This window comes from Phocoena phocoena, chromosome 2, assembly GCF_963924675.1.
Source record: "Phocoena phocoena chromosome 2, mPhoPho1.1, whole genome shotgun sequence".
NCBI classification, from domain to species: Eukaryota; Metazoa; Chordata; class Mammalia; order Artiodactyla; family Phocoenidae; genus Phocoena; species Phocoena phocoena.
The window spans coordinates 92,887,238-92,913,223 of record NC_089220.1 but is presented as its reverse complement, the minus strand read 5'-3'; the positions used below and the strand labels follow the sequence as shown (position 1 = coordinate 92,913,223).

Here is a 25,986-nt window from a genome sequence, read left to right as displayed (position 1 = left end):
TATTCCATTGTATCTATATACCACATTTTCTTAAACCAGTCGTCTGTTGATGGGCATTTGGATTGTTTCCATGTCTTGGCTATTGCAAATAGTGCTGCTATGAACGTTGGGGCACATGTCATTTTTTCAATTAGAGTTTTCTTTTTTTCTAGATATATGCCCAGGAGTGGGATCGCTGGATCATACAGTAGCTCTACTTTTAGTTTTTTAAGGAACCTCCATATGATTTTCCATAGTGGCTGCACCAATTTACATTCCCACCAATAGTGCAGGAGGGTTCCCTTTTTCCACACCCTCTCCAGCATTTATTATTTGTAGACTTTTTTTTTTATTAAGAAAAATCTGAATCTTTTATTTTAAAATTTTTATTTATTTATTTATTTTTGGCTACATTGGGTCCTCGTTTCTGCACACGGGCTTTCTCTAGTTGTGGCGAGTGGGGGCTACTCTTCCTTGCTGTGCGTGGGCTTCTCATTGCAGTGGCTCCTCTTGTTGTGGAGCATGGGCTCTAGAGCACAGGCTCAGTAGTTGTGGTGCATGGGCTTAGTTACTCCGAGGCACGTGGGATATTCTCGGACCAGGGCTCGAACCCGTGTTCCCTGCATTGAGAGGCGGATTCTTAACCACTGCGCCACCAGGGAAGCCCAACTTATAGACTTTTTGATGATGGCCATTCTAACTGGTGTGAGGTGATATTGCATTTTGGTTTTGACTTGCATTTCTCTGATAATTAACGGTGTTGAACATCTTTTCGTGTGCCTATTGGCTGTCTGTATGTCTTCTTTTGAAAAATGTCTATTCAGGTCTTCTGCCCACTTTTTGGCTTTTTTGGTGTTGAGTTATATATTTTGGATATTAACCCATTACAGGTCAAACCATTTGCAAATATTTTCTCCCATTCATCAGGTTGTCTTTTCACGTTGTTGATGGTTTCCTGTACTGTGCAAAAGCTTTTAAGTTTAATTAGGTTCCATTTGTTTATTTTTCCTTTTATTTCCTTTGCTTTAGGAGACAGATCAAAAAAAATATGACTAAAATTTATGTCAGAGAGCGTCCTGCCTATGTTTTCTTCTGTGAGTTTTATGGTTTCTGGTCTTACATGTAGGTCTTTAATGCATTCTGAGTTTATTTTCGTATATGGTGTTAGACAATGTTCTAAGTTCATTCTTTTACATGTAGCTGTCCAGTTTTCCCAGGATCAGTTATTGGAGAGGCTGTCTTTTCTCCCTTGTATATTCTTGTCTCCTTTGTCATAGTAAATCCCCCCATTTAAAGTGTCCGATTCAGTGCATTTAGTATATTCATAGTTGGTAACCATCACAATAATTATAAAACATTTTAATCACTACCATCCCCTCCTCCTATACAAAAAACAAAAAAAACCCCAAACCCTGTTCCCCTTAGCTGTCAAACTCTGGTAGCTAGTAATCTACCTTCTGTCTCTACAAATTTGACTATTCTGGACATTTCATATAAATGGAATCCTATAATATGTGGCCCTTTGTGACTGGCTTCTTTCACTTAGCATAGTGTTTTCAAGGTTTATCCATGTTGTACCTTGTGTCAGTACTTCATTCCCTTTTATTATGGAATAATATTCTGTTGTATGGATGGATGGATGCTTGGATGGATGGAGATACAATAAACTGAGATGGGGAAGACTGAACGGGAAGCAGATTTTTGGAGAAAGACTAAAATTCAGTTTTGTAACATGTTAAGTTTGAGGTGCCTAAGAGCCCTGCAAGCTTATTTGTCAGGTAGGCAGTTGGATGTAAGGTTTTGGAGCTCAGAAGACTGGCAGGACCTCATGGTATAAATCTGACGCGGGGTTTATACTTATAAGAATATCACCTGGTAGCATTTAAAGTCATAGAAATGGATATGGCCACCGAGGAAGAAAGATGAGAGGAGGGCAATCCCCTGAAGCATGCCCACATTTAAAGGCCAGATGGAGGAGACAAACAGCCAGAGACGTGGCAGGTGGAGAAGGAGGGGCGATGTCTTGGAAGGAGTGACCACCAAACTCCACCCCGAGGACAAGGAAGATGAAGACTGGAAACAAACCAAATAGTCTGTTCTCTTTGGCAACCTGAAAGCATTCGCTCACTTTTTACTCAGAAATAAAGCTCCAGGGTAGCGTTTCCCCTCCCCACAGTAGTTTCTGCACATCCCTTTACAAGCACATGCATACACAGCCTTTTAAGTGCTAAACGTGTTAAATCTGGGTGATGTTTCAATTTTTGTTCTTTTGGTTTTTGCTTATCTGCGTTTTCTCATCTCTCTACAGCAATAAGTATTATGTAGTAACAACAGCAACAAAAATCCATCACGTTAGATGATAACATCTGTCTGTTCCTGAGCACAGCGTGGCCAGAAGAGCAGCACCGCTGTAAGTGCCTGTTTCTCCCTCCCTGCCATGGACAGGGACGCAGTGGCAGGAATGATAATAATCCTTGCTACTTATTCTGCACACCCTTGCCTTTGTTCTGGGCTACTGAGCTGGGAGCTTTGTGTGAGGCTCGGGACCTCTTGTATGAATCTGGGACCAGAAAGAAATGAGGGCTCTTTACCATATCCACCTGGAGGCTGCCTGCTAAGTGCACTGTTTAATTTAGAAGTGCCTTTTATCCTAGATCTCTGGACCAGCTAAAGTTGTGGTCACTGTTCCCAGCAAGGACTGGGGGGAGGAGGGGTGGAATGAATTAAACCTAGAGGAAGGGCCACTGAAGGGCGGAGCTAAGGTGGAAGAGAGGAGAACCCTTTAAATAAAGGGCGCACATGGGCTGCCCAGGAGCACACCCTCCACCTCCTCCGTGTTGTCGGTGAGAAGGAGCTAAGCCCCAGGGAGATGTTGGAGCCTGAGGAGTACAGAAGGAGAGGTGAGTACGGGCATCCCTGGCCCTCTTCCCTGCTGCCACTCTTGCAGGAACTGCTGCTTAGATTTTGGGGTATCTTTTTTTTGTGTGTGTGCGGTACGCGGGCCTCTCACTGTTGTGGTCTCTCCCGTTGCGGAGCACAGGCTCCGGACGCACAGGCTCAGCGGCCATGGCTCACGGGCCCAGCCGCTCCGTGGCATGTGGGATCTTCCCAGATCGGGGCACGAACCCGTGTCCCCTGCATCGGCAGGCGGACTCTCAACCACTGCGCCACCAGGGAAGCCCTTTGGGGTATCTTTTTTTTTTTTTTTTTTTTTTTTTTGCGGTACGCGGGCCTCTCACTGTTGTGGCCTCTCCTGCTGCGGAGCACAGGCTCCAGACGCGCAGGCTCCGCGGCCATGGCTCACGGGCCCAGCCGCTCCGCGGCACGTGGGATCTTCCCGGACCAGGGCACAAACCCGTGTCCCCTGCATCGGCAGGCGGACTCTCAACCACTGCGCCACCAGGGAAGCCCTGGGGTATCTTTTGACTGGAGTGTTAGAATTGCCTTCTGAGAGTTGGCTTCCACAAAATTTTTCCTGAGAAGGGAATGTGGGATCAGAGTTTAAAACTTTTCTCAACCTCTCTTTCATCCTCCCCCTCATACACCAACTCTCATGTGCGTCCACACTACTGTACCAGACTTTTCCTTTCTTCTTTCCCACGGAATAGGGGATTTGGGTTTCTGAAATACTAAATGGGTACAGGGGGATTATTCATGTTCTGAAGTAGAAAAGAATTTCCCTAAGTCTTCTGCAGTCATGCAAAATCTCATCTTCCTTCCTCTTCATTTCTCTATGTGTAAATCTGTCTGTAGAGTTCTTTCATTTAGTCATTCATTCCATAAATATTTAAAGAGCACCTACTCTGTCTCAAGCCTTGTGTGATGAGTAAAACCAAATGGTTATCTTGTCTTCAGGCACGGCTGTCCTAAGAGGGAAAGTAAGTAGTTGCTTATAATTTCTCTCTCCATAAAGTTTTATATCCTCATCCCCTCTAGTAGGTTATTTTGCCTAAAATTTCTTTGCTGTAAGGCGTGGTTCTATGTTAAAATCCAACTTTTCCTCTCTTTCCTCTACCCAGACATAACTCACTAAGTGGCTATCAGTCTTTTTAAAAAAAAAAAAACCTTTTTCTTTTATATTGGAGTATAGCCGGCTAACAATGTTATGATAGTTTCAGGTACACAGCAAAGTGACTCAGCCATACATATACATGTATCCATTCTCCCCCAAACTCCCCTCTCATCCAGGCTGAATGACTATCAGTCTTTACACTTCACGGGACATTAGCTTATTCCATTGTTTCCAAAGGCACTCAGCTGAGAGCTGGTTTTATCGGCTGTGGATGTTTATCCTGTGAGTGGAACACAGAAACATTCCATGTGGTCCCTGGGTAAGTGGAGGGCTAGGTCCAGGGCTCTCAGAGCTCTGGAGGGATGTTGCTGCAGTTATGAAAGGCATTGGGCCGTTGGAGGGTTGGAGGAGAGCACAACGAAGAGAGAAGGGTGCTGGAAGTTTTCACAGTTTTGTCTGGGAATGGTCCTGCTTATAAGAATTTTGCATGAGCTGATGCAGTTGGGAAGACATCGGCTTCCCTTTCCTTGTCTCTCTTGCTCTTTTGCAGGGGGAAAAGGAGGCTAGTGAGTACTAAGGAGGAATGATAGATATTGAGAGAGACACAGAGGGGGAGATGAACACACAGACACAGACACAGAGAGGAAGAGAAGCAATAAGAGAGAGAGAAAAAGAGACAGAGATGAAGAGACAGAGGCTCTGAAGACAGAGACCCTTTCCTGGAGAAATGAAAGGGAAGAAAGAATAGATAATTTGCAGTGGCTTCAAGTATTCGACTTGGCTGTTTTTCTTCCTTATTCTTTTATTCATTCATTTGATAAAATTTGTTGAGCATCTGAAAACTGTTCTAGGTACTGAGGTATTGGTGGAGGCAGAGCGAGGGAGATAAGTTGGTTAAGACATGGCCCTGCATTTCCCCAAGATTTCAGGCTAGTGCAGGGTTCTTTCTTAGTCTGGGCCTGTGGTTGTGCTTTGGGGAGTCCATGAACCTCAGAAATTACACACAAAATTGTGTGTATACAAGTCTACCGTTTTAATCAGATTCTCAAAGAAGTTCATGGGTCCAAAAATATGGGGAATTACTGGTCCAATGGGAATGGTGAACAAATACATTTTTTACCTTTTATCAGAACCTAGTGTGGGAGCTTGCCATCTGTGCCAACAAGGAGTACAGGGGGTGTGTGTGCGTGTGTACAATTTCTGGATAGAAAGAGCCACAGCGTTTCTACTGAATCTGTAAGGTGATGAATGCATAGACCCTCTGTTTTCTGAGAAGAAAAGAAAGGTGGGAGAGCTGATCAAGATTCATATGGAAAAGGGAAGGGGAGGAGAAAGAAATCCTTTACTTTGTTGTTAGAGCTTGATGCCTTGGAGATTTTCCCTCTTATTCATTCAGATAGAGTCACACACTCCCTCCATCATTCATTCACTCCTTTGCACACTTTTAAATTTTTTAATTGAAGACAAGCTGTCTGCTGGGGGTCAGACCCTCCACCATTCAGCCCCGGACTCCTTCTCCTTCTTCACCCAGTCTCCTGATCCCGATGCTAGGGCGACGGGCACAAATTGGCCAGGCCCAGTCAGGGGACATGAGCCTGGCTTCTCTGCCTCCCTTGTAGGAAAGGAGATGGTGGATTACATCTGCCAGTACCTGAGCAGCGTGCAGGAGCGGCGGGTGACTCCGGATGTGAGGCCTGGCTACCTGCGGGCCCAGCTGCCCGAGAGTGCGCCCGAGGAGCCCGACAGCTGGGACAGCATCTTTGGGGACATTGAGCGAATCATCATGCCCGGGGTGAGACGCAGTCACCACAGGGTGATTCTGGATGTCGGGGTGTAGGTGGGGGGGGTGTCGATGGGCCTGGAAAGCCTTGGGTAACCCTAAGATAAGCCCTCAGCCCCTTGGCCACCGACATCCCAGACTGTCTTCTGGGCATATGGAGGGCCAGGACTTTGACTGAAGTTAGGTTTCTGGTGCCAGGGCTGACCTGTAGAGTTGGGTAGGGAGCAAGACGGAGTAAGGACTGCATCCCAGGGCCTGTCTGACAGAAGGGTGGAAGTCGGATGGGGTGAGGTGAGTAGTGAAGATTGGGCCCGAGGGGGAAGGACGAATGTGGGAAGCAAGATGGAGAGAGGAGGTGGGAGATGGTCCCTGAAGCCCCCATTGGCAGAGCCAGGGAACTCTCCTACAGAATCCTGAGATGTGCCAAAGGGAAGGAGAGAAGCCAAAGCACACCTCTCCGAGGGTACCCCGGTTGTCAGGTTGGGTGGGCCGGGAAGCTGAGCGAGTCCTGGTCAGCCCCCTCCTTTCTCCTCCATGAAGTGGGAACCCCGTCCTTCCTAACCAAGGGAGGTCTCCTGATTGAACTGCTTTTCAGGAGTAGGAAGGAGCTTTCCCTGAATCATCTATACTCTCAGTGACAAGGGGCATAGCCTGGTGACAGTGCTAGTGGGGCCAGGGAACAGACAGAGGCTGGCTGAAGCCTGGGGCTTGTGCTGAAGCTGCCGTGTGCTGTGACAATGTCCCCGGCCACCAGGAGCTGGGCCAGGCGCTCCTGCTGAAAGTACACCATCCTCCTCTCACGGAAGGGCTGCCTTTTATTGTGCTCCACGCCACGTGCCAGGCACTGTATTAGCCACACGGTAGACTGGCTTGTTTTATCGCCAAATGACCTTACGATCCATGTTTTATGAAGAAACTGAGGCTCAGAGAAGTTAGTTGTCTTCCCAGAGTCACAGGTCTCCCTGCTTGGGGCACTGGTGTCATGAACCACGTGTGTCCAGCAGCTCTTCCCCAGGATGACTTGATATTTGCTCCCATCATCCCCAAAGAGCTTTGGACTTAGATGTGACAGAAATACACCTGGAGGCAGGGGTGGGGGGGATATTTCTGTTTTCTTTCAAACACAGACAGAAAGTGATGGCAAGTTTGTACAAAGCCAAATATTCACCTCTCTGACCATTCAGCCTATTTTGTAAGCATATTTTGAAAATTTCGGTATCAGTAAAACTCTACCAGGGAGGCTAGCTCCCCAATAAGATTATCTCATGGATTTCATTCTGTAAAATGTAATCTGCGGAGGGGCCAACCGTAATTTGGTAGTGAGACTGAAAGCAGCTGTCAGAAGAGATGGAAATGAGCTGATTCATTTGACTGAAAGAAATTCCAGCAGTTGCTGGGGGTGCAGTTAAAGAGACTCATTTCTGGACCAGGAGGTCTGTCTGTTTTGATAAGCATTCCTCTGGCTTATCTTATCTTATGTATCTTATTAGAACAGACAATTGCCTCTTGATAGGACCAGGAGGTGGAAGTCCTTCTCTGGGGTTTCCAAAATACTGTCACTAATCACATCAGTAATGAAGACCCAATCTTTCATCTCATCTCTCAGGCTGCACCAGCCTCTGAGAGTTGGCCTGAAAGCCGTTGGCCCTTTGCTTTCTCATTAGGGTCAGTGCCTCCTTTAAAACTGGATTAATTTTCACCTCCATGCCACCTCCTAGACACAAGGAGAAGAAAAACTGTCTTTTTGCTTTAATTCCAACCCTGGTTAGAGAAACCCCACCTACTCTTAATGAGAGAGGGAGAGGAGAGCAAGGGGAGCAGGCAGGGTGCCACCCTGCTTAGGTGCTGGGCTCCAGAGTCAGGCAGCCCTGGGTTTCTGACATCTGTCCCTATGAGGTATATGTGATCATGGGGATGCTGTCTCTCTCCACCAGCCCCAACTGTTATCTGTAAAACAGGGAGAACGTTAGAACCTACCTAATAGGAGTGCTGTGAGAATTAAACAAGATAAAGCATAGAAAGTGGAAGATGTTGTCATTACCTATGACGCCGTCTGCCTGGTGAAGGTTGGAGGACGAGGTCTGATTATCTAAGAGTCAAGTCAGGATATGTCCATCACCATGTGATTAGCTTACCGTTAACATTAGTGCTTTACATTTTACAAATTTCCTCCCAGGCTGATCCACACAACAACCCCAGGAGACAAGATTTATTTTATGATGAGAAACTGAGGTTGAGAGAGGTACAGGGGAGGATCCTGGTTTTATGAGGTGGGAATTGGATGAAAAATTTGGGACCCACCCCCTTAAGAAAAAAAATTGAGAATGGATCTTGAAAGAGACCCATGCAAACATGGGACCTTGACTCTTAAGTTCATTAGCTTCACAATAAGTCTACGGGGTCACACAGCTGGTTACGGCAGGGGTAGGACTGGAACCTGTGTCCTTGGGCTTAAATCTTATGCTCCTTCTACCATACACACTGTCCAGGGCACCATCCTTGCTCTTAAAGGGTTAAAGGGATTTGTGTACACGAAATAACTCGATAATACACTAAAATGTTATCTCATGAGTTCTCAGTAGCGTGAAACATCTCGAATGAGAACATTCCATGGGCTCGGGGGAAGGGATCAAAGGCAGATGGGGACCTGGGGAAGGGTTCATGGAGGAAATGAATATTTACTGGCTTTCTAAGAGTTAGCAGATTTTGGAAGGTCCCATCTGTATGAGAAGTGCCTTCCTGTCAGGGGACACAGCTTTGCTCAAAGACATGAACGCAGATACGAACAGGGTATGATTGTAGAACAGTAAGATGAAGCCAGATTAGATAATCAGTGAGGCCAATGAGCCACCGAAAATGTTTCTGAGCGCAGTTGTAGGAGGCCCTTCCTGTCCACGGGCCCCTCCTTTCGTCTGGTTAATCTAACTGTGGGCTCAAGGGTTAACCTGGAGGCAGTTTCCCATGCCCTTGGGCTGGTACTTCTGTCTTCTAGTCTCCTCTCCCCATCCCCACTGGGAAGCTAAGGACAGCTTTGAACCCAGGCACACTGGCCCTCTGTAAGAGTGCATGCCCAAAGAACTCTGGATACTTTTTGCAAGAGACCGGATGAGACAAGCAACCTGCTCTTCCAGAGCTCACAGTCTCCCCTTCCTCTTATTACTGGGTAGGAGCAGTGCGGGGGGTAAGCTTTGGAGACTAATGCAAACACTACCCAGAATCCACAACTCTAATTCCCATAGCAATTTTCATCTTGCATATTCCCTTCTGGTCTCTGCGTGTGTGCAAAGCTCCACTGATGAACTAGCTCAGAATGTGAGAAACGTGGGTGGCAAGAACACTGTGACTATGCCTTACTTTTATGGATTTGTGCCACTTGTTGGTTGTCTTAAAAGTGTCAGCCAGTCTCCCCTGGTGCCACCCGTGTACATGCTCTGCTTCCAGGTGGTACACTGGCAAAGCCCCCATATGCACGCCTACTACCCAGCTCTCACCTCTTGGCCATCACTGCTGGGAGACATGCTGGCTGATGCCATCAACTGCTTGGGATTTACCTGGGTGAGTAACCATGGCTGCAGCTATAACCAGTGGAAAAGGGGACATGGCAGGAAGTGAAATCCTGGGGCAGACATATTTTGTCCGGATCTCTGAACAGGGTTTCAAGTTAAATATTAACAATGGCTACATTACTTGAGCTTAAGCTTTATAAAAATGATCTCATCTTATTCTTTAACCCTGTGAAATTATGAGTAGTGGCCCCATTTTGTAGGGGCGAATTAAGAAATGAAGGCTTAAGTAATTTATCTCTCCAAGACCACATAGTTCATGAGACAGAGATGAGATTTGGACCAAGATCTGGTTATTGCCACAATTTGTTACACTCTCTAAACACTTTGGTGCCTGTGGGTACAACCTTCCCCTTGCTCTTGTCTTTGAGGGGTTAGGGATATGCCCTAAGGCTTCCCTTAATAACCCCTTAAGCACCAATCAGCTTTAAATTGTGCCACAAGCCTCCTAGAACAGCTCTCTATTTTAAGCCTGAACTGTTATAGGATGTGTGTGTGTGTGTGTGTGTGTGTGTGTGTGTGTGTAGGGGTGGGTGGGTGGAGTGGGTTGGAAGCTGGGAGACTTGCTATCTTTCCTGGGAGGAAGTGCTTTCTTTCTCAGTCTTAAAACTTCCCCCTGGCCTTTAGAATGCTTTTCAGCTGGGTATTTTAGGGACTTTGGGGGCCAAATGGAAGCAATCATTTCTAGGGCTGTTTTTCCATCGGGCCTTGGAGTCACAGGAGAATCCGCCTCATTGAGGATGGCATGAACCAAAGCCCCACATTCTTTCCCCTTTCTGGTTTGGCAGAGGATGAAGGTGCCACAGGACCTAAAAGTGACGCCTTCTTCAGGGACAAGACAGGCCTGGGGAGGGTCAAGGCAGAGACGGATGTGTTTCTGGGGCTGGTGGGGACATCTTGGTGCCCTGGGGCAATCCAGATGACATTGCTTTCCCTCTTTCAGGCTTCCAGCCCTGTGTGCACGGAACTGGAGATGAATGTCATGGACTGGCTGGCAAAAATGCTGGGACTTCCAGAGTACTTCCTGCACCACCACCCTGGCAGCCAGGGGGGAGGTGTCCTGCAGGTGCCTCCATTGGCAAAGCTCCTCCTAGCATAGGGACTAAGTAGGGAAAGATAAGTCAAACTTGCCCGGGTGATTCTCATGTTTTCCATGGAGTTTCCCCCATGTCACTCACACCACCACCGTCCCTGCCGGCACCATCACCATTACCATCATAACTCTCATGACTGACACCACCATCACCGACGCCGCCAGCTCCACCACAGTCCCCACTCCCACCTTTGCTGCCACTACCATCTTGACTTCCATTGCCTTTATACCATGGCCACGACGGTCTCCACTCTTCTTTTAGTTTTTCTTTGAAAAAAATTAAAAAGTCAACACATTTCTAGTATTACTTGATTCAAGTTTCTTAGTTTATAATCTGACATCTCCCCTCTCTTGTCCCATTTTACACCTTATGGTAAGTAGAAAAGAGAAGGCGAGTAGAGACTTCTTTCCCTCCCTCTTAGGTCCAGGAGATTTTTGGCAGTGAGAGAAATTAACAATATAGATCGATGTATCTTATAATCCCGTCTTTTGAATATCTGTCAACTGACACTTGTTCAAATATTTCTTTTTTTATCAAGAGTAGTGCAGCATGCTGGAGCTTGAGGGGTGCCTCCTGTAGACCGTGCACGTTGCTAGGTACTTTTGCATCTATAAACCCTTGCCATTCACGAGGGTTGGGTTCTGAGACCTCTGAGAACCCCCAAATTCTTGAATTGTTCTGTCATGTGTACTTTTCTTGATCTTATGATATATAAGATAGAGAAATAACAATAATAACAATTCCTTCAAAAGGTGGATGTGAGGATTCAAAGATTTCTTCTATTAAATAAAAATAGCCGTGCTGCCCTGAGATGAGAACTGGAAAGTTTGCTGGGCCCATTTGCTAGCTAAGTGACTCCCTCTCTCACTCCAGTCTTGTACCAAGATTAAAATCTGACCCTCACGAGAAAGACAAATTACTGCATGTTGTGGACCTTCTGGGTTGTTAGCAGATAGTTACAGCTTCAAATATTATATCTGGAAAAACATGCTAAATGCCTGCTGGGCATGATCTTGCTTTTCATCTAATTATCTCAAGAACCCTGTAGGTAAATAGTGTCATCCCCAATTTTTGAAATAAGAGCACTGGAGCTCAGAGAGGTTAAAAACTTGCTCCAGGTCACACAGCTGGTAAGTGGAAGAATGATTCAAACCTGACCCTGTCTAAATGCAAACCATGCTTTCTCCTGTATCCATCAGCCACATGAACTTGGTTTAGTTCTGTAACCTCTCTGAGCACCACTATTCTCATAGGTAGACAGGAATCACAAGTGTTGCAGGTTTGATAAGGAGCAAATGCGATAGCAGAAAGTGTTTTGTGAACTGTGAATAGCTGTACAGATGGAAGGTGGTCTTATATTATTATTATTACTATTCTGTTGGCTTCCATATTGTGGAGTAATTTTCAGCCACTGAATATCTTGTGGGATCTGGTCTATAGCATTTCCTGTGACACGGTCTCTAGGCTTTTCAGCAGGGAGCAATCAGCTGTAGGTCACCTAAGGACTTCAAGAAGCAAAGACACCAAAGACTGAGCAAATGAAGGATGAGAAACCATCAAGATTTCTGTGAAGTTGCTGAGGTGGCACCCAGGATTCCCACAATCATGGCCAGAGCAAAATCCTACCCAACACTTTTTTGGTTAATCAATACTCCCACTCTGGTAGGCAGCTAAAGGGATGCTCTCTATTTTATAAATAGAAACGAGCCTTCTGGAGGGGCAATATTAGCTCAAGGTCACAAGAACCATCGGCAGCAAAACTGAGGCCAAAGTTATCTCTCAAGTAGGCCAGGACCCTCTCTCTCTGGGATATCTCTGTGGAAACAAACTCCATTTCCACACCTAATACATTGAAAGTTCTTTTTTTTTTTTTTTTTTAACATGGGGAGCGAACATATCTACAAGCAGACTTGTATCTAGCATTCTCTGAACGTTCTCTTTTTGGTCTTTGTGGCCTAATAAAGATGTTGAAAATTTGCTTTCATTACTTCCCTGAAAATTATAGGAGAGGGAGGTGTCCCAGGAATGCATAGGAAGTTGTGAATGTAGAATATACAATAGGCATGTGAGCTGGGGGGAAGGGCAACTCCTTAGGCAGGAGCTGTGTACTTCCTCAAGAATAGCTATTACACACACACACACACACACACACACACACACCTACAAAACTTGGGGCAATTGCCAAGGGATTACATGGAGAGGCTGCCACTGGGAACCTTCTTCCATTGCAGAGCACAGTCAGTGAGTCCACCTTGATCGCCTTGCTGGCAGCAAGGAAGAACAAAATCCTAGAAATAAAAGCGTCTGAGCCCGAGGCGGATGAGTCTTCCCTGAACGCCCGGCTTGTTGCCTATGCCTCCGACCAGGTGAGTTGCCCAACATAAGCCAAACCTTCAGGTAGGGCTTGGCTTCTGGAGTCTTAGTCCTTGAGTGATTTCCCTGTAGACATGAGCCCTCTGGGTTCAGGGCAGCCCAGGCCTCAGAGGTTGTCCAAGGAACCCTGGAGGGAGACAAACGTCAAATGCTGTGTTTGCTTCCCTTTGTCTGGTTTCAGCAGTTTCTGGGAGTGCTCATTCCAGGATGACTCTGCTAACAGCTTTCCATTGTCATTCTAGGCCCACTCCTCGGTGGAAAAGGCTGGTTTGATTTCTCTGGTCAAGATGAAATTTCTGCCTGTGGATGACAACTTCTCACTCCGAGGGGAAGTTCTTCAGAAAGCCATCGAGGAAGACAGAGCGCAGGGCTTGGTGCCTGTCTTTGTAAGTCAGACCATGTTCTGAGCTTAGAATGATAGAGCTGGGAGGTGAGGAAGGAGTTTTGTCAGAATTCAGGTAAGTAACGTGCTGCAAACAAGAGCACAAAGGTCCTCAAATACAGTGTCTTACAAATTATGAGGTAGTGTGCTAGGAAATAAATTTTGTGGGTCAGAACCAACATTAAAAGAAGAAGAAGAAGAAAGAAATAGGACGGAAAATATGAGAGTACGTTCCTGTGTTGAGAATATGCATTGTTTGGTAAAACTTTTATTTCAAATACACATGTGTATATGTCCTAGGTTGCTATACAAAATGTATTTCTTACTGTGGGTCATGGTAAAATACAGTGTGAAACATACCCTGTTCTAGTGGAATGGGTGGGGTCGATAATATCTGTGAAGAAATCTTTTTTTTCAGGCCAAATGTGTCACACGAGCCCACCTTCCCATGTTAACTTCCCCTGTTTTCCTCCAGGTCTGTGCCACACTGGGGACCACTGGGGTCTGTGCATTTGACCGCCTGTCAGAGCTGGGCCCCATCTGTAAGTGTCTGCCCTGTCTGGCTAGGAAGACAAGTAATGAGTTTTAAAATGTTCCCTAGAGCAAGAGCCTGGAAGCAGCTCAGTGCAATTCTCTGGTCCCTCTGTGGTCAATGCACAGAGCGTAGGAAGAGCCACCAGAGGTCATGAGTACCTTCTTCCAGGTAGCCAGGTCACTGCTTTTCCCAGTGGTGGGACCAAGGGTTAGAGCTGACCCCCTTGCATCCTGTCCTCAGAGGTAACAGTGGGAGGACCTCAGGTCTCTCACTCTCTCACTTGTATGTTGAAATCTGCTTAAAGCAGGACATATCCGAAACACAGGGTGAGTGAGTCATAGTGGAATATTTTCTAGTCTAGGCTGAGAAAATGAAAATGAAAAGGTAGGGTAGGGGAAGCCACGAGATGAGGGGGAGATAAAGGCAGAAAAGAAACCCAAATGTGATTGTTCAAAATCCTCAAGCAAGAAACCCACTAGGAAAGAGAGACAGCCCCTCTCTAACATTTGTATTAGATGCATTAATATTGCTCTCTGGGCCAGTGGTAAGTTGGTTTCTGTTCCAGAAAGCTCTGGGTGGAGGCCAAGAGGGTGTCGACCCTCTGGTCGGTGAGAGAAAAGGCCAGGGTGAGGCTCTGTAGGCTCTCCCTGCAGGGGTGGCCGTGCCTCACTCAGCCCCACTCCTTGCACTGACACCCTCCCCCCATGTCCACAGCCTCCGTGTCTCATTCAGCCATGGGCATCCTTTCCCAGCCCTTCCCTTGCAGCCCCCCAGCTGGATGGGCCAGAGAAGAGATGCCTTTTAGCTGGCTGGTGGCAACCCACTCCCACCCCCAGTGCCACCCCCAGTAGGTGATGTTTGCCTCCTCAGGTGCCAACGAGGGGCTGTGGCTCCACATCGATGCTGCCTACGCAGGCACTGCCTTCCTGTGCCCTGAGTTCCGGGGGTTTCTGAAGGGCGTCGAGTACGCTGATTCCTTCACCTTTAATCCTTCCAAGTGGATGATGGTGCACTTTGACTGTACTGGGTTCTGGTGAGTGTGGCAGCCAAGCTCCCAGCCTGTGGGGAAGCCATCCTCAGCTACTAATGCCCATTTGGCAACCCACAGGGTCAAGGACAAGTACAAGCTGCAGCAGACCTTCAGCGTGAACCCCGTCTACCTCAGGCATGCCGACTCGGGTGCGGCCACCGACTTCATGGTGAGTGGCCAGGAACGGGCAGCACGGCAGCCTCTGAGACAGAAACGGCCTGAGTCTGATGAGGGTCTCCTTCCCTCACACGATGAGCCCATCCCATAATATTGCCACTGTGTACCTTTGGTTTCAAGCTGTTCCTAAGCATATAGAATGAAACCCAGAAAACTTTAAAAACCCTAGAGAATGAAACCAACCTTTGAGGTAGGATGCGAGTTTCCTGAGTATTTGTGGCATTTAAAAATTCTCCCAATTCCCTTCTGCCTCTGTCCTGGATAATCTTCTCTGCTCACTCCCTAACAGCAGGGCAGGGTGGAAAATTTCCACGGATAGGAAAAGAGGCTCCTTCCTTAAACTGTTTTCATCCTTTTGTCCCCATCGAGGCACTGTGGGAGGCTCCACGGTGGGGATGGGGCAATAGTTATCCTTCCCGAGGTTCTAGATGCCTCCAAGCATTCCTGCCTTGCCCACTAGCTGCACCTCAACCTCTAGACCCTGCCCATATTCTCAATCTGTACTATCTCTTGGGGAAACAACTTCTTAGGTTTACTCCTCAGTTTGAAGATGAGCCCTTCCTTTAATTGTAGGGGAGACAGGGATGTAAACTAATAAGTTACATATAACATGGTCAAGGCTAGGCAGAGTGAGACGAGCTTGATTTGGAATTCCATACCAGCAGTGGGCTTTTGGGAGTCATAGTGGACCTCTCTCAGCCTTGACTTTCTCATCTGCAGAATGGGCATGGTGGCACTGATTTCACAGGGTATTGTGAGGCTGCAATGGGAACATACATGTAGATCACTTCTTACTGGGAATGTGGTACATGCTTACTAAATGGTAGGTGTGATATTTCTAAAAGCTCTACTTTTCAGCTGCAGAGGTTTGTTATACAGCGAAGAGGTTAAAAACACAGATGAACTGTGTTTGAATTCTGGCTCCTCCATTTATTAACTTGTGTGGTCTTGGGCAGATGGCTTAAGCTATTTAGGTTTTCTCATCTCTAAAATGAGGGTGATAATAACAGTACTAGCTTCTTAGTTAGGCTTTGCTGTGAGGAATAAACGAATGAATACAGCGAAGCACAGAGAGCAACGTCTGCCGTCTGGGAGTCATTCTTTGTGAAGAGACGGTTCTGTCTTCTCTCCTTGGGCTGAAGTTTCTTGCCCTTTTTTAGTTCTAAAATAATCACTGCATCATCTCTTGATTATATTGGTCATTCTCCCTCGGACCAGTTCACACTTTCTTTAGATGTTTGTTTTTAAAGCTTTTTTATTGGAATTTCAGGCAGTAAGCTTGTAGTGGTCGGGGAGGACCCTCCAAAGGTTGATAAAAATAGAAGAATAATGGTTCTTTCATCTCCACTGCCCTGTCTGTTGGGTTTTCAGCACTTTTTGAATTAAAGAAATTTTCACAGCAGCCCAAGGGCCAGATATCTTTAGGGGTAATTCTAGGTTTCTCCCCTGAGTGTGAAACAATGTCCATTTTTCTTTTCTTTTTTTAAAATTAATTAAATTAATTAATTGATTTTTGGCAGCATTGGGTCTTTGTTGCTGTGCACGCGCTTTCTCTAGTGGCATCGAGCGGGGGCTACTCTGTTGCAGTGTGTGGGCTTCTCGTTGTGGTGGCTTCTCTTGTTACAGAGCACGGGCTCTTGGCACGCGGACTTCCGTAGTTGTGGCTCGCCAGCTCTAGAGCACAGGCTCAGTAGTTGTGGTGCATGGGCTTAGTTGCTCTGCGGCATGTGGGGTCTTCCTGGAGCAGGGCTTGAACCCGTGTCCCCTGCACTGGCAGGTAGATTCTTAACCACTGCACCACCAGGGGAGCCCAATGCCCATTTTTCTATAAGTGAACTTGGATCATCGTAACTTAAGAGCATTTTCTTCCCTTGGCCCATTTTGGATTTTATGTTACTTTTTTGTGTTTTTGTTTTTTGTCCGCAACAGTATCTCAGGATCTTTTTGTGGTTCATTCCCAGCAGTTTGGAGATTTTACAGTGCTCTCTCTCTTCCAGATCACTTATAAAAATATTAAATTATACTTTTCTTAGCACTGGTCCAGAATGTGCTACTTTATCTTTTCCTTCCCTCACCTCTAATCCTATGGATTTAATTTTTAAGTCTCAAAGAAACTCCTAGAAAACTGAAGCTGCTGTCTGTTATGATCCTGGGGGTCTTCACTGCTACTTTGCCCCTTGCTCCAAGCTCTTTTTCACCCAGGTGGCTGAAGCTTTAAATAAAAGCCCAGCCAGGGCTTCCCTGGTGGCGCAGTGGTTGGGAGTCCGCCTGCCGATGCAGGGGACACGGGTTCATGCCCCAGTCCGGGAAGATCCCACATGCCGCGGAGCGGCTGGGCGCATGAGCCATGGCTGCTGAGCCTGCGCGTCCGGAGCCTGTGCTCCACAACGGGAGAGGCCACAACAGTGAGAGGCCCGCGTACCACAAAAAAAAAAAAAAAAAAAAAAAAATAGCCCAGTCATTTTGAGATGAGCCAGAAATAGAGCAGCATCCTGGGAGAGAAGACTTAGGGACTTCATCCCTTGGGCCCTGGAGCCACCTAAAATCAGGGCTAGATTCTTCTGACATCAGGAAGCTCCCTCACCTCCCCCCAACTAGTGGAGGGGGAATTGTCTTGTTCTTGGCTGTGAGACCGGCAAAACCTTGAAAGGACGCAGAGGAGACTTGGGAATGGCTTGAGTTAATGAAGAGCCATGTCCAAATTTCCTGTTCCAGCAGAAAAATATCTGCTAGAACCACCCTGCTGGGTCAGCATGGATTGGTTTTGAATACTGACAAGAGGAACAGCTGGGGATATGGTCAGACTGTAAAGAAATCAAAATTAAAATCATCTCTGCCTCTCATTTAATTGGCTTGTGAATTATTGTAGTCAATTGGCCATAACCATCTGGAAAACAATGTTTTCAGAGGCCACTATTATCCATTCATTAGTCTCCATCTGGAGTGTCCATCTAACAAAGGGTGGAGTTGACACTCTCCCTGTTACAGGGAAAAGAAAGTCCCCATGCTGGTCTTCAGCTCTGGAGTTTTTTGCTTGGAAATCCAAGGCTTAGTGCTTGATATAGAGAAACATTGTCCATCAACAATGTTGATGTTGGACAAGGGGTCATGTCCAAACTGTGCCTGGGTCAGGAAACTGGGACAAAGGATGAAGGTGTGCACAGTTTTGAGGATTAGGCAATCCTGTGGAGGAACAGATAAATATTCGATGGGAAAAATATTTATTTTTTGTCAACAGAAATTGTGGTGATGCTTTCTGACATTTGAGGAAGAGGTCATTAGAAATCACACTACTCATGAGAATAATTGCAAATGTGTGCTAAACCCTTTGCTCTGTTTACAGATCAGAGAAATCGATTTGGAATTGGTTTGAAAATTTTCAGACCTTTGGTGCCCGCAACCTTGAACTTTAAGCTCTGTTGAATTTGGTCATCAGGAACAGAGAGTCAGTTTTAGTCTAACAAAGGCCGAGATATAGATGTTTGTTTGCAGTTTGAGGGCTGGTGTCCTCCTGAGGGCATAGAACGTCACAGGAAAAATAAGGTCAGGACAGTGAAATTAAATAATAATCATCTTGGTTCTAGGCAGAAGCACCATTGTGATTTGTGGCTCACATTTTTATCATCTAAATAGCCAGGACTTATTGACGACTTCCTGTGAAGCTCTTCACCCTGGTTCTCCTCACACCACATCCCTGGAGGTGCTGTTCATTCTTTGTCTCACGAGGAGCCAGTGAGGTGGCAATGCCCAAGTAAGAGGTAGAGATGGAGGAGAAACCCAGGTCTGTGAGGCTCCAGCATCTGAGCTCCTGAACCCTATACTTTACATTTTTGTGGGGAAGAGAAATCAAACTCTATTTTCTGCTATTCAAGGTAGATTAGGTTCTTTTAGAGAAAAAACGTATTGCCCCTATCTTGAATTTCAGCCTGGAATGAAATTTTTTTTTTTTTACATCTTTATTGGAGTATAATTGCTTTACAATGGTGTGTTGGTTTCTGCTTTATAACAAAGTGAATCAGTTATACATATACATATGTTCCCATATCTCTTCCCTCTTGCGTCTCCCACCCTCCCACCCTCCCTATCCCACCCCTTCAGGCGGTCACAAAGCACCGAGCTGATCTCCCTGTGCTATGCAGCTGGTTCCCACTAGCTATATACCTTACGTTTGGTAGTGTATATATGTCCATGTCTCTCTCTCGCTTTGTCACAGCTTACCCTTTCCACTCCCCGTGTCCTCAAGTCCATTCTCTAGTAGGTCTGTGTCTTTATTCCTGTCTTACCCCAAGGTTCTTCATGACATTTTTTCCCTTAAATTCCATATATATGTGTTAGCATACGGTATTTGTCTTTCTCTTTCTGACTTACTTCACTCTGTATGACAGACTCTAGGTCCATCCACCTCATTACAAATAGCTCAATTTCGTTTCTTTTTATGGCTGAGTAATATTCCATTGTATATATGTGCCACATCTGCTTTATCCATTCATCTGATGATGGACACTTAGGTTGCTTCCATCTCCTGGCTATTGTAAATAGAGCTGCAATGACTCTTTTTGAATTATGGTTTTCTCAGGGTATATGGCCCAGTAATGGGATTGCTGGGTTGTATGGTAGTTCTATTTTTAGTTTTTTAAGGAACCTCCATACTGTTCTCCATAGTGGCTGTATCAATTTACATTCCCACCAACAGTGCAAGAGTGTTCCCTTTTCTCCACACCCTCTCCAGCATTTATTGTTTCTAGATTTTTTGATGATGGCCATTCTGACCAGTATGAGATGATATCTCATTGTAGTTTTGATTTGCATTTCTCTAATGATTAATGATGTTGAGCATTCTTTCATGTGTTTGTTGGCAATCTGTATATCTTCTTTGGAGAAATGTCTATTTAGGTCTTCTGCCCATTTTTGGATTGGGTTGTTTGTTTTTCTGTTATTGAGCTGCATGAGCTGCTTGTAAATTTTGGAGATTAATCCTTTGTCAGTTGCTTCATTTGCAAATATTTTCTCCCATTCTGAGGGCTGTCTTTTGGTCTTGTTTTTGGTTTCCTTTGCTATGCAAAAGCTTTGAAGTTTCATTAGGTCCCATTTGTTTATTTTTGTTTTTATTTCCATTTCTCTAGGAGGTGGGTCAAAAAGGATCTTGCTGTGATTTATGTCATACACAAAAATAAACTCAAAATGGATTAAAGACCTAAATGTAAGGCCAGACACTATCAAACTCTTAGAGGAAAACATAGGCAGAACACTCTATGGGATGAAATTTTTAAAGCAGCATTTAAAGCAAAGTGTCTTCTCCTTGGTCCAGGGTCATGGACTTGGTTTCTACCTGTGCTGCTCTTGGACAAGGGTTTGGTCACATGACGAGGTAGCCTTTGTGTATCTTGCCTTGGCTTCTCCTTAGCAACAGCCTCGGGCATCATGGTGACGCTGTGCATCCCTGGAGGGTTGTGCAGACAACAGATGATAAAGTTCAGGAGTATGTGTGGGAGGAGCAGGGGTCCCTGCCTCTAACCATGGCGCTGTGCTCCTTTGTTCTAGCACTGGCAGATCCCCCTGAGCAGGCGGTTTCGTTCTATTAAACTCTGGTTTGTGATCCGGTCCTTCGGGGTGAAGAATCTTCAAGCGCACATCAGACATGTATGTAGTGGGCAGGCCTTGGGAGGAGCCCAGGCTCGCTTTGTGGCCTAGTGGGGAGGAAGGCTGGTTTCTGCTCTGCAGACCTTTCCCGGGGGGGATGTGTGATGTATGGCTCAGGTGCCTGGGCCTGTTTGTGAGCTCCTGGGACTTGATGATTCAGGACAGCCGTCTGTTTGCTAGCTAGAGGATCACTGAGCAGAACATGACACTGAGGGCTGTCTGGTGTCTGTCCCCCACCTGACTGTCTCACCATCCCTTCTGCTATCATCGAGCACTGGGGAGGGATGGCCCGAGAGCCCAGTTTGCAGAGAAGGAAATAGAGAGTAAATCAAAGGGCAGCTTGTGGCCAGGGTAGGAGCCTATCTTTTAAAAAATTACTCTGATTGTCATGGCTGTCTGAAAATTTTAGTCACTATTATGGTTATGCCAGAAACAGGGCTCGCCTGGCTTGGACATGTAGACTTGCAAGTCTGGAACAAACATCCCTGCATGATGTCAAGCGGTATTTACTGAAGGCATATTTGGTACAATTTATTTCAACAACACAATTATTGTGCTAGGAAAGAGACCCAGAGGTGAATGAGACAGGCACAGTCCCTCTGTCATAGGCTTCATGGAAGGGGTGGAACTTAACTAAGAATTTTGGTCAGCAGCAATTTTCTCTCATTTTTATGAGTGCCTATGAGAAAGACAAAGTTATTGATAAATACAAGAGGGTTACTCCAAAGACGTTGTCCTTTGTTCCTCTGCGTGTCTTTCCCTGGCCACATTTCCTCTAGGGAATTCCGTCCTCATTAAGCAAACACAAGGCCAAGTGCAGTGGCTGAATCAGTATGTATGATTGGCTTACTGTTGGTAACTTTACATTTGTTATCAACATCAAGGTGTTGGTTAACTGGATGTCTATCAGTGAGTGGCTGTCACCCAGGGACATTAGGCATTTTTGCTCTCTCTCTCTCCTCAGACTCAGAGACGGGAAGTAGGTAGCTGGGGGATGAGGTGCTGGAGGTTACAGGTTATCATCTGGTTCCAACTCAGGACTGGATATTCAACGTGCAGGTGCTGGCTAATTACCCTCATGCTGCCTCTCCCAACTCAAGGCCCTGAATTCCCATGGGCTCCCCTTCGCCTACACTAGGCCCAGACTCCTGGGCCTGGCTTTCGAGGACCCAGTTATCAGCCTCTAAGCTCAGGTTTCTCACTGACCCGTTCCAGCTCCATCCTCAGTGTGCCTCTGCACCTTCACCTGTGCATTGCCCTCTTGCATTGCCCTCTCTTCTCCAAATGTTGCTAGTGGATTAAGTTCCGCCTCTCCCAGGAGCTTCCCTGACTATTCCATCTGCCCTCATCTCTGCTTGCTCGGCATTCCTAGGACCACCTACTCAATCACACCTACAAAACTGAGCTCTAAAAGCTACCAATGTCCCACAAAAGTAAAGGGTGGAACTAAAATGAAGTTGTTTGATGTGAGTTAATTTTATCTCTTCAGCTTGACTGCGATCATAATTATTTTTACTTGCACAGTGTCTTAAAGAAATAACGTATAGGGTTTCATTAGGTTCTTACAACAATGCTTGGGGCAGTCACCCTGATGAACCCCATTTTATGGGTGAGGCTCAGAGATGGTAATTGCCCTGCTTAAGAGAGGAGGGCCTCCTTTCTTTACAGTTCTGGGCTATTTTCTATTAAGTGAGCTCTTGAAAGTCATATAAAACCAAGGTGTGTATCTCCCTGTTATAGATTAGTGCTTTAGAGAATGGGATATGGGTTTGATTTTTTAGTTCTACCCTTTACTGTTTGGTGACCTTGGACAAATTATTTAAACTTTCCGTGTTTGCCTTCCTAATTTATAAACTGAGAAAATGATAATACCTCTCTCAAAGGTTTATGGTGATGATAAATAATACACATAAAGCCCTTACTTAGTGCAAGACCTAATATTCCACTAAATACTCAAATATTTCCTATTCCCACTTCCTCTTCCTCCCCCTTCCCCTTTCCTCTTCTTCTTCTCCTTTTCTCCTCCTCCTTCTCCAATTTTTCCTTCTTCTAATGCTAATAATTCAGCATTGTCGTCACCATCATCTCCTATCACCTACAATAAAAGGGGTTTGTAAATTATTGTTTTAAAGACAGATAGTAAATATTTTTGGCCTTGCAGGCCATATGATCTCTGTTGTGAGTATTCAAGTCTGTCATTGTAGCACAAAAGCCGCCATACACAGTACATTAACAAATAGGCGTGGCTGTGTTCCAAAGGACTTTATTTACAAAAACGGGTGTGAAGGAGGTGGGGCTCTATTTGGCCTGGGGGCTGCAGTTTGCCTGCCTCTGCCCTAGGATGGTAAAGGGCACTGGTTATAGCCCTGCTTTCATCTTCCAGAAAGGTAGGTGGTTTCTGGTGGCGGGATGCTGCCTGTGCTCTTTTCTCTCTCCTCTGGCCCCTCTTCTCTCTTGTTGCCAAGAGTGTGTGTTACAGGAGACAACAGAGCATGGTAGGGGGTGTGCTTGGCGACCAGAGACCTGCATTCTGCCACTGCTACCTTGCGGACGCCACTTTCCTTTGTCTCTTTCTAGAAAATGAAGAGGTTGAACAAAGATGACTTCTGGCTCTCTTTCCTTGCTCAGAAGTATCAGTTTCATGGTCTTTGGTTAGCTGATTCTGGATCTGTATCTGAGATGTCTTACTCATGTAGACTTGAGAAACATTTACACAGAAAGATCTCACAATTGGCAGGACAGGATGGAAATGGGCCTGGAGGGAAGGAGGCACAGGGGAGAATCATGACAAAATTCAAAAGTAAACTGCAAAAGTATAAAACAGTGAGAAAACATTTACCAGGGTGCTTTCCCAGAGATAGCCTTACGACTTGACAATGAAAAATGCTTAGGGTAGGGATTGGAGACCATTTTAAACAGACCATGCAGTGGAGAGAGAAAGTGGTTCTGGATCGGGTTTGTAGCAACTTGTTAGCTGAATCCTTTGACTTCTCTTGAAATAGAGTACTCAGTATGAGAACCAGGTGATAGCCATTACTTAGAAAATATTTTATTGAGATCCTTCTGGATGCCTGGAGAAATTTTTAAAAATGAAAGAAAGGGCAAGTCCTGTCCTTGTTTAGTTAGTAATACTAAGTAAAAAAAAAAAAAAAAAAAAATAGGAAATTAAAAAATTATAACTTCAGTGAAAGGTTAATATGGTACAAAGCTTTAAAACATTTTTATTGTGGTAAAATATAGATAATGTAACATGTACAACTTGAACCATTTTTAAGCATACAATTCAGTGGCATTAAGTACACTCACAATGTGTGCAACTGTCATTGCTGTCTACTTCCACAACTTTTCCCATCATCCCCAGCAGAAACTCTGTACCCATTAAACAGGTTTAAAGCCTTCTCCATGGTGTACATGGGTATGATATGTAAAAATATGTTCTTTGTGGAATGTCAGAAAAAAGGGGATGAAGGGCATTTGAGGTGAAAAGGTCTGAGAGGCAAGGGGAAGACGTCGACTTAGGATATGGGGGCAGGGCTGCTGACAGCTCACATGGTGCCTCTATGTACAGGAGAAACAAAAGTCTCTTCCTCTGAGCATTTGTATCCCGTAAGAGGCACCTGGCTGGGAATGCGGAACATGGGCTGGGTTGTGGCCCCTGCTAGCCCTCTTGGCTTGTCTGTAAGCCAAGATATGTGAAGCCGGGATATGAGGGTACATTGCCTTGATGGCAAAGCACATGCCTCTGGGACTTCCCTGGTGGTCCAGTGGTTAGGACTCCACGCTTTCACTGCCGAGGGCCCGGGTTCAATCCCTGGCAGGGGAACTAGGATCCCACAAGTCTTCTGGTTCTGGGAGTGGATTGAAAGAGGCCCCTGAGACATGAGTTCTCAAAGTGGAGCTAATGTGACAAGAAATAGGGAGCCATTGGAGGTTTTATAGTTTGGAATATGAGCAAAATCAAATGGAGAAGAAAATCAGGCAGAAGCCACTTAGGTCTCTTTGGTTCAAAGATGTGACTGGTTTAAACCCCTTTAACAGTGTGGAAGTTTATGCACGGTCGTCTCTTGCCTGTTATTAATCTCAGTTCTCTCGATGTTCACAATTCCAGGGTACTGAAATGGCTAAGTATTTTGAGTCTCTGGTCAGAAACGAACCTTTCTTTGAAATTCCTGCCAAGAGGCACCTTGGCCTGGTGGTTTTTCGTCTAAAGGTAATGCCATCTTCCATCTCATGTGAAGGATGTTATTTGGTAATTTTCAGCCTCTTGGAAATGTAAATACTGGGCTTCTGGAGATGCTTACAGGGAATGTGATACAGACTTTACTTCTCTTTATCCTTCAAACAGGGTCCTAATTGCCTCACAGAAAGTGTGTTAAAGGAAATAGCTAAAGCTGGCCGTCTCTTTCTCATCCCAGCCACTATCCAGGACAAGTTGATCATCCGTTTCACTGTGACATCCCAGTTCACCACCAGGGATGACATCCTGAGAGACTGGAATCTCATTCGTGATGCTGCCACTCTCATCCTGAGTCAGCATTGTACTTCCCAGCCTAGCCCTCAGGGGGGGAACCTCATCCCCCAAACCAGTGGCCCCAGAGCCTTGGCCAAGGAACTGTCCTTTCCATGTGTCGGCGGGGCAGGAGATGACCCAGACCAGGCCAGGAAGATCATCAAGCAGCCTCCACGTGTGGGACCCAGTTCCGTGAGAGGGGAAGGCAGCCGCCACCTTGAAACCCTGCTGGACCCACTTGATGACTGCTTTTCAGAAGAGGCTCCAGACCTCACCAAGCACAAGCTGTCCTCCTTCCTGTTCAATTATTTGTCTGTGCAGAATAAGAAGGCAGTGCGTTCCCTCAGCTGCAACAGCGTGCCTGTAGGCGATCAGAAGCCACTGCCCACAGATGGCTCTGTGAAGAATGGCGGCTCCTGCCGGGTCAGAATCTTTTCTAGGTTTCCAGAAGAGATGATGATGCTAAAGAAAAGTGCCTTCAGAAAACTAATCAAGTTCTACAGTGTCCCCAACTTTCCTGAATGCAGTTCCCAATGTGGGCTCCAGCTGCCCTGCTGCCCTCTGCAGGCAACAGTTTAGACCAGGGGGTTCAGCCAGGGTCCATGAATGTGCTTCAGGGAGTCTCTGAAGCCCTCAAAATTGTATGCTGAATTTATGTGCTTATGTTTATGTGCATTTTTCTTGGGAGAAAGCCAATGATTTCTTATCAGATTCTCACAGAAGTTCATGACCTATGATAGGATACAAATAGAGAGTTTAAGCCAGCATGATCCAGAAGATTCCAGCACGCTGGTCAGAGAGAAAGGGTCTAGGGTGGTGTATTGACAGGCAGCTTCTGTGGTTTAGCTTGTGACACTGAAACTTTCAAGTTTCATGAAATATAATGTGGAAATAAATTGTGCTTGTCCCTG

The 25,986-nt window shown here is 45.8% G+C and overlaps 1 protein-coding gene across 2 annotated transcripts; it reads left to right on the top strand.

Annotated features, from left to right (window-relative positions):
• The first annotated feature begins 2,839 nt into the window (after positions 1-2,839).
• HDC (histidine decarboxylase) lies at positions 2,840-25,986 on the top strand. 2 transcript variants are annotated; one of them, XM_065871324.1, is made up of 12 exons: positions 2,840-2,879; positions 5,611-5,783; positions 9,213-9,326; positions 10,278-10,400; positions 12,660-12,794; positions 13,044-13,187; positions 13,659-13,725; positions 14,589-14,751; positions 14,827-14,917; positions 20,467-20,565; positions 24,674-24,775; positions 24,911-25,986. In XM_065871324.1, the coding sequence occupies exons 1-12, from the start codon at positions 2,849-2,851 to the stop codon at positions 25,652-25,654; spliced, it is 1,986 nt and encodes a 661-aa protein (XP_065727396.1). In that variant the 5' UTR covers positions 2,840-2,848; the 3' UTR covers positions 25,655-25,986. The 2 variants fall into 2 exon arrangements, with proteins under 2 accessions (XP_065727396.1, XP_065727397.1); XM_065871325.1 differs by lacking the exon at positions 20,467-20,565 and having other exon boundaries at positions 2,849-2,879; positions 24,911-25,654.

Bases quoted from the DNA above. Each gene is read 5' to 3' on its own strand.
- HDC (XM_065871324.1), top strand. From the start codon at position 2,849: ATGTTGGAGCCTGAGGAGTACAGAAGGAGAG. The intron at 13,726-14,588 runs GTAAGTGTCTGC...TTGCCTCCTCAG, and splicing joins GTCAGAGCTGGGCCCCATCT to GTGCCAACGAGGGGCTGTGG. The intron at 24,776-24,910 runs GTAATGCCATCT...TCCTTCAAACAG, and splicing joins TGGTGGTTTTTCGTCTAAAG to GGTCCTAATTGCCTCACAGA.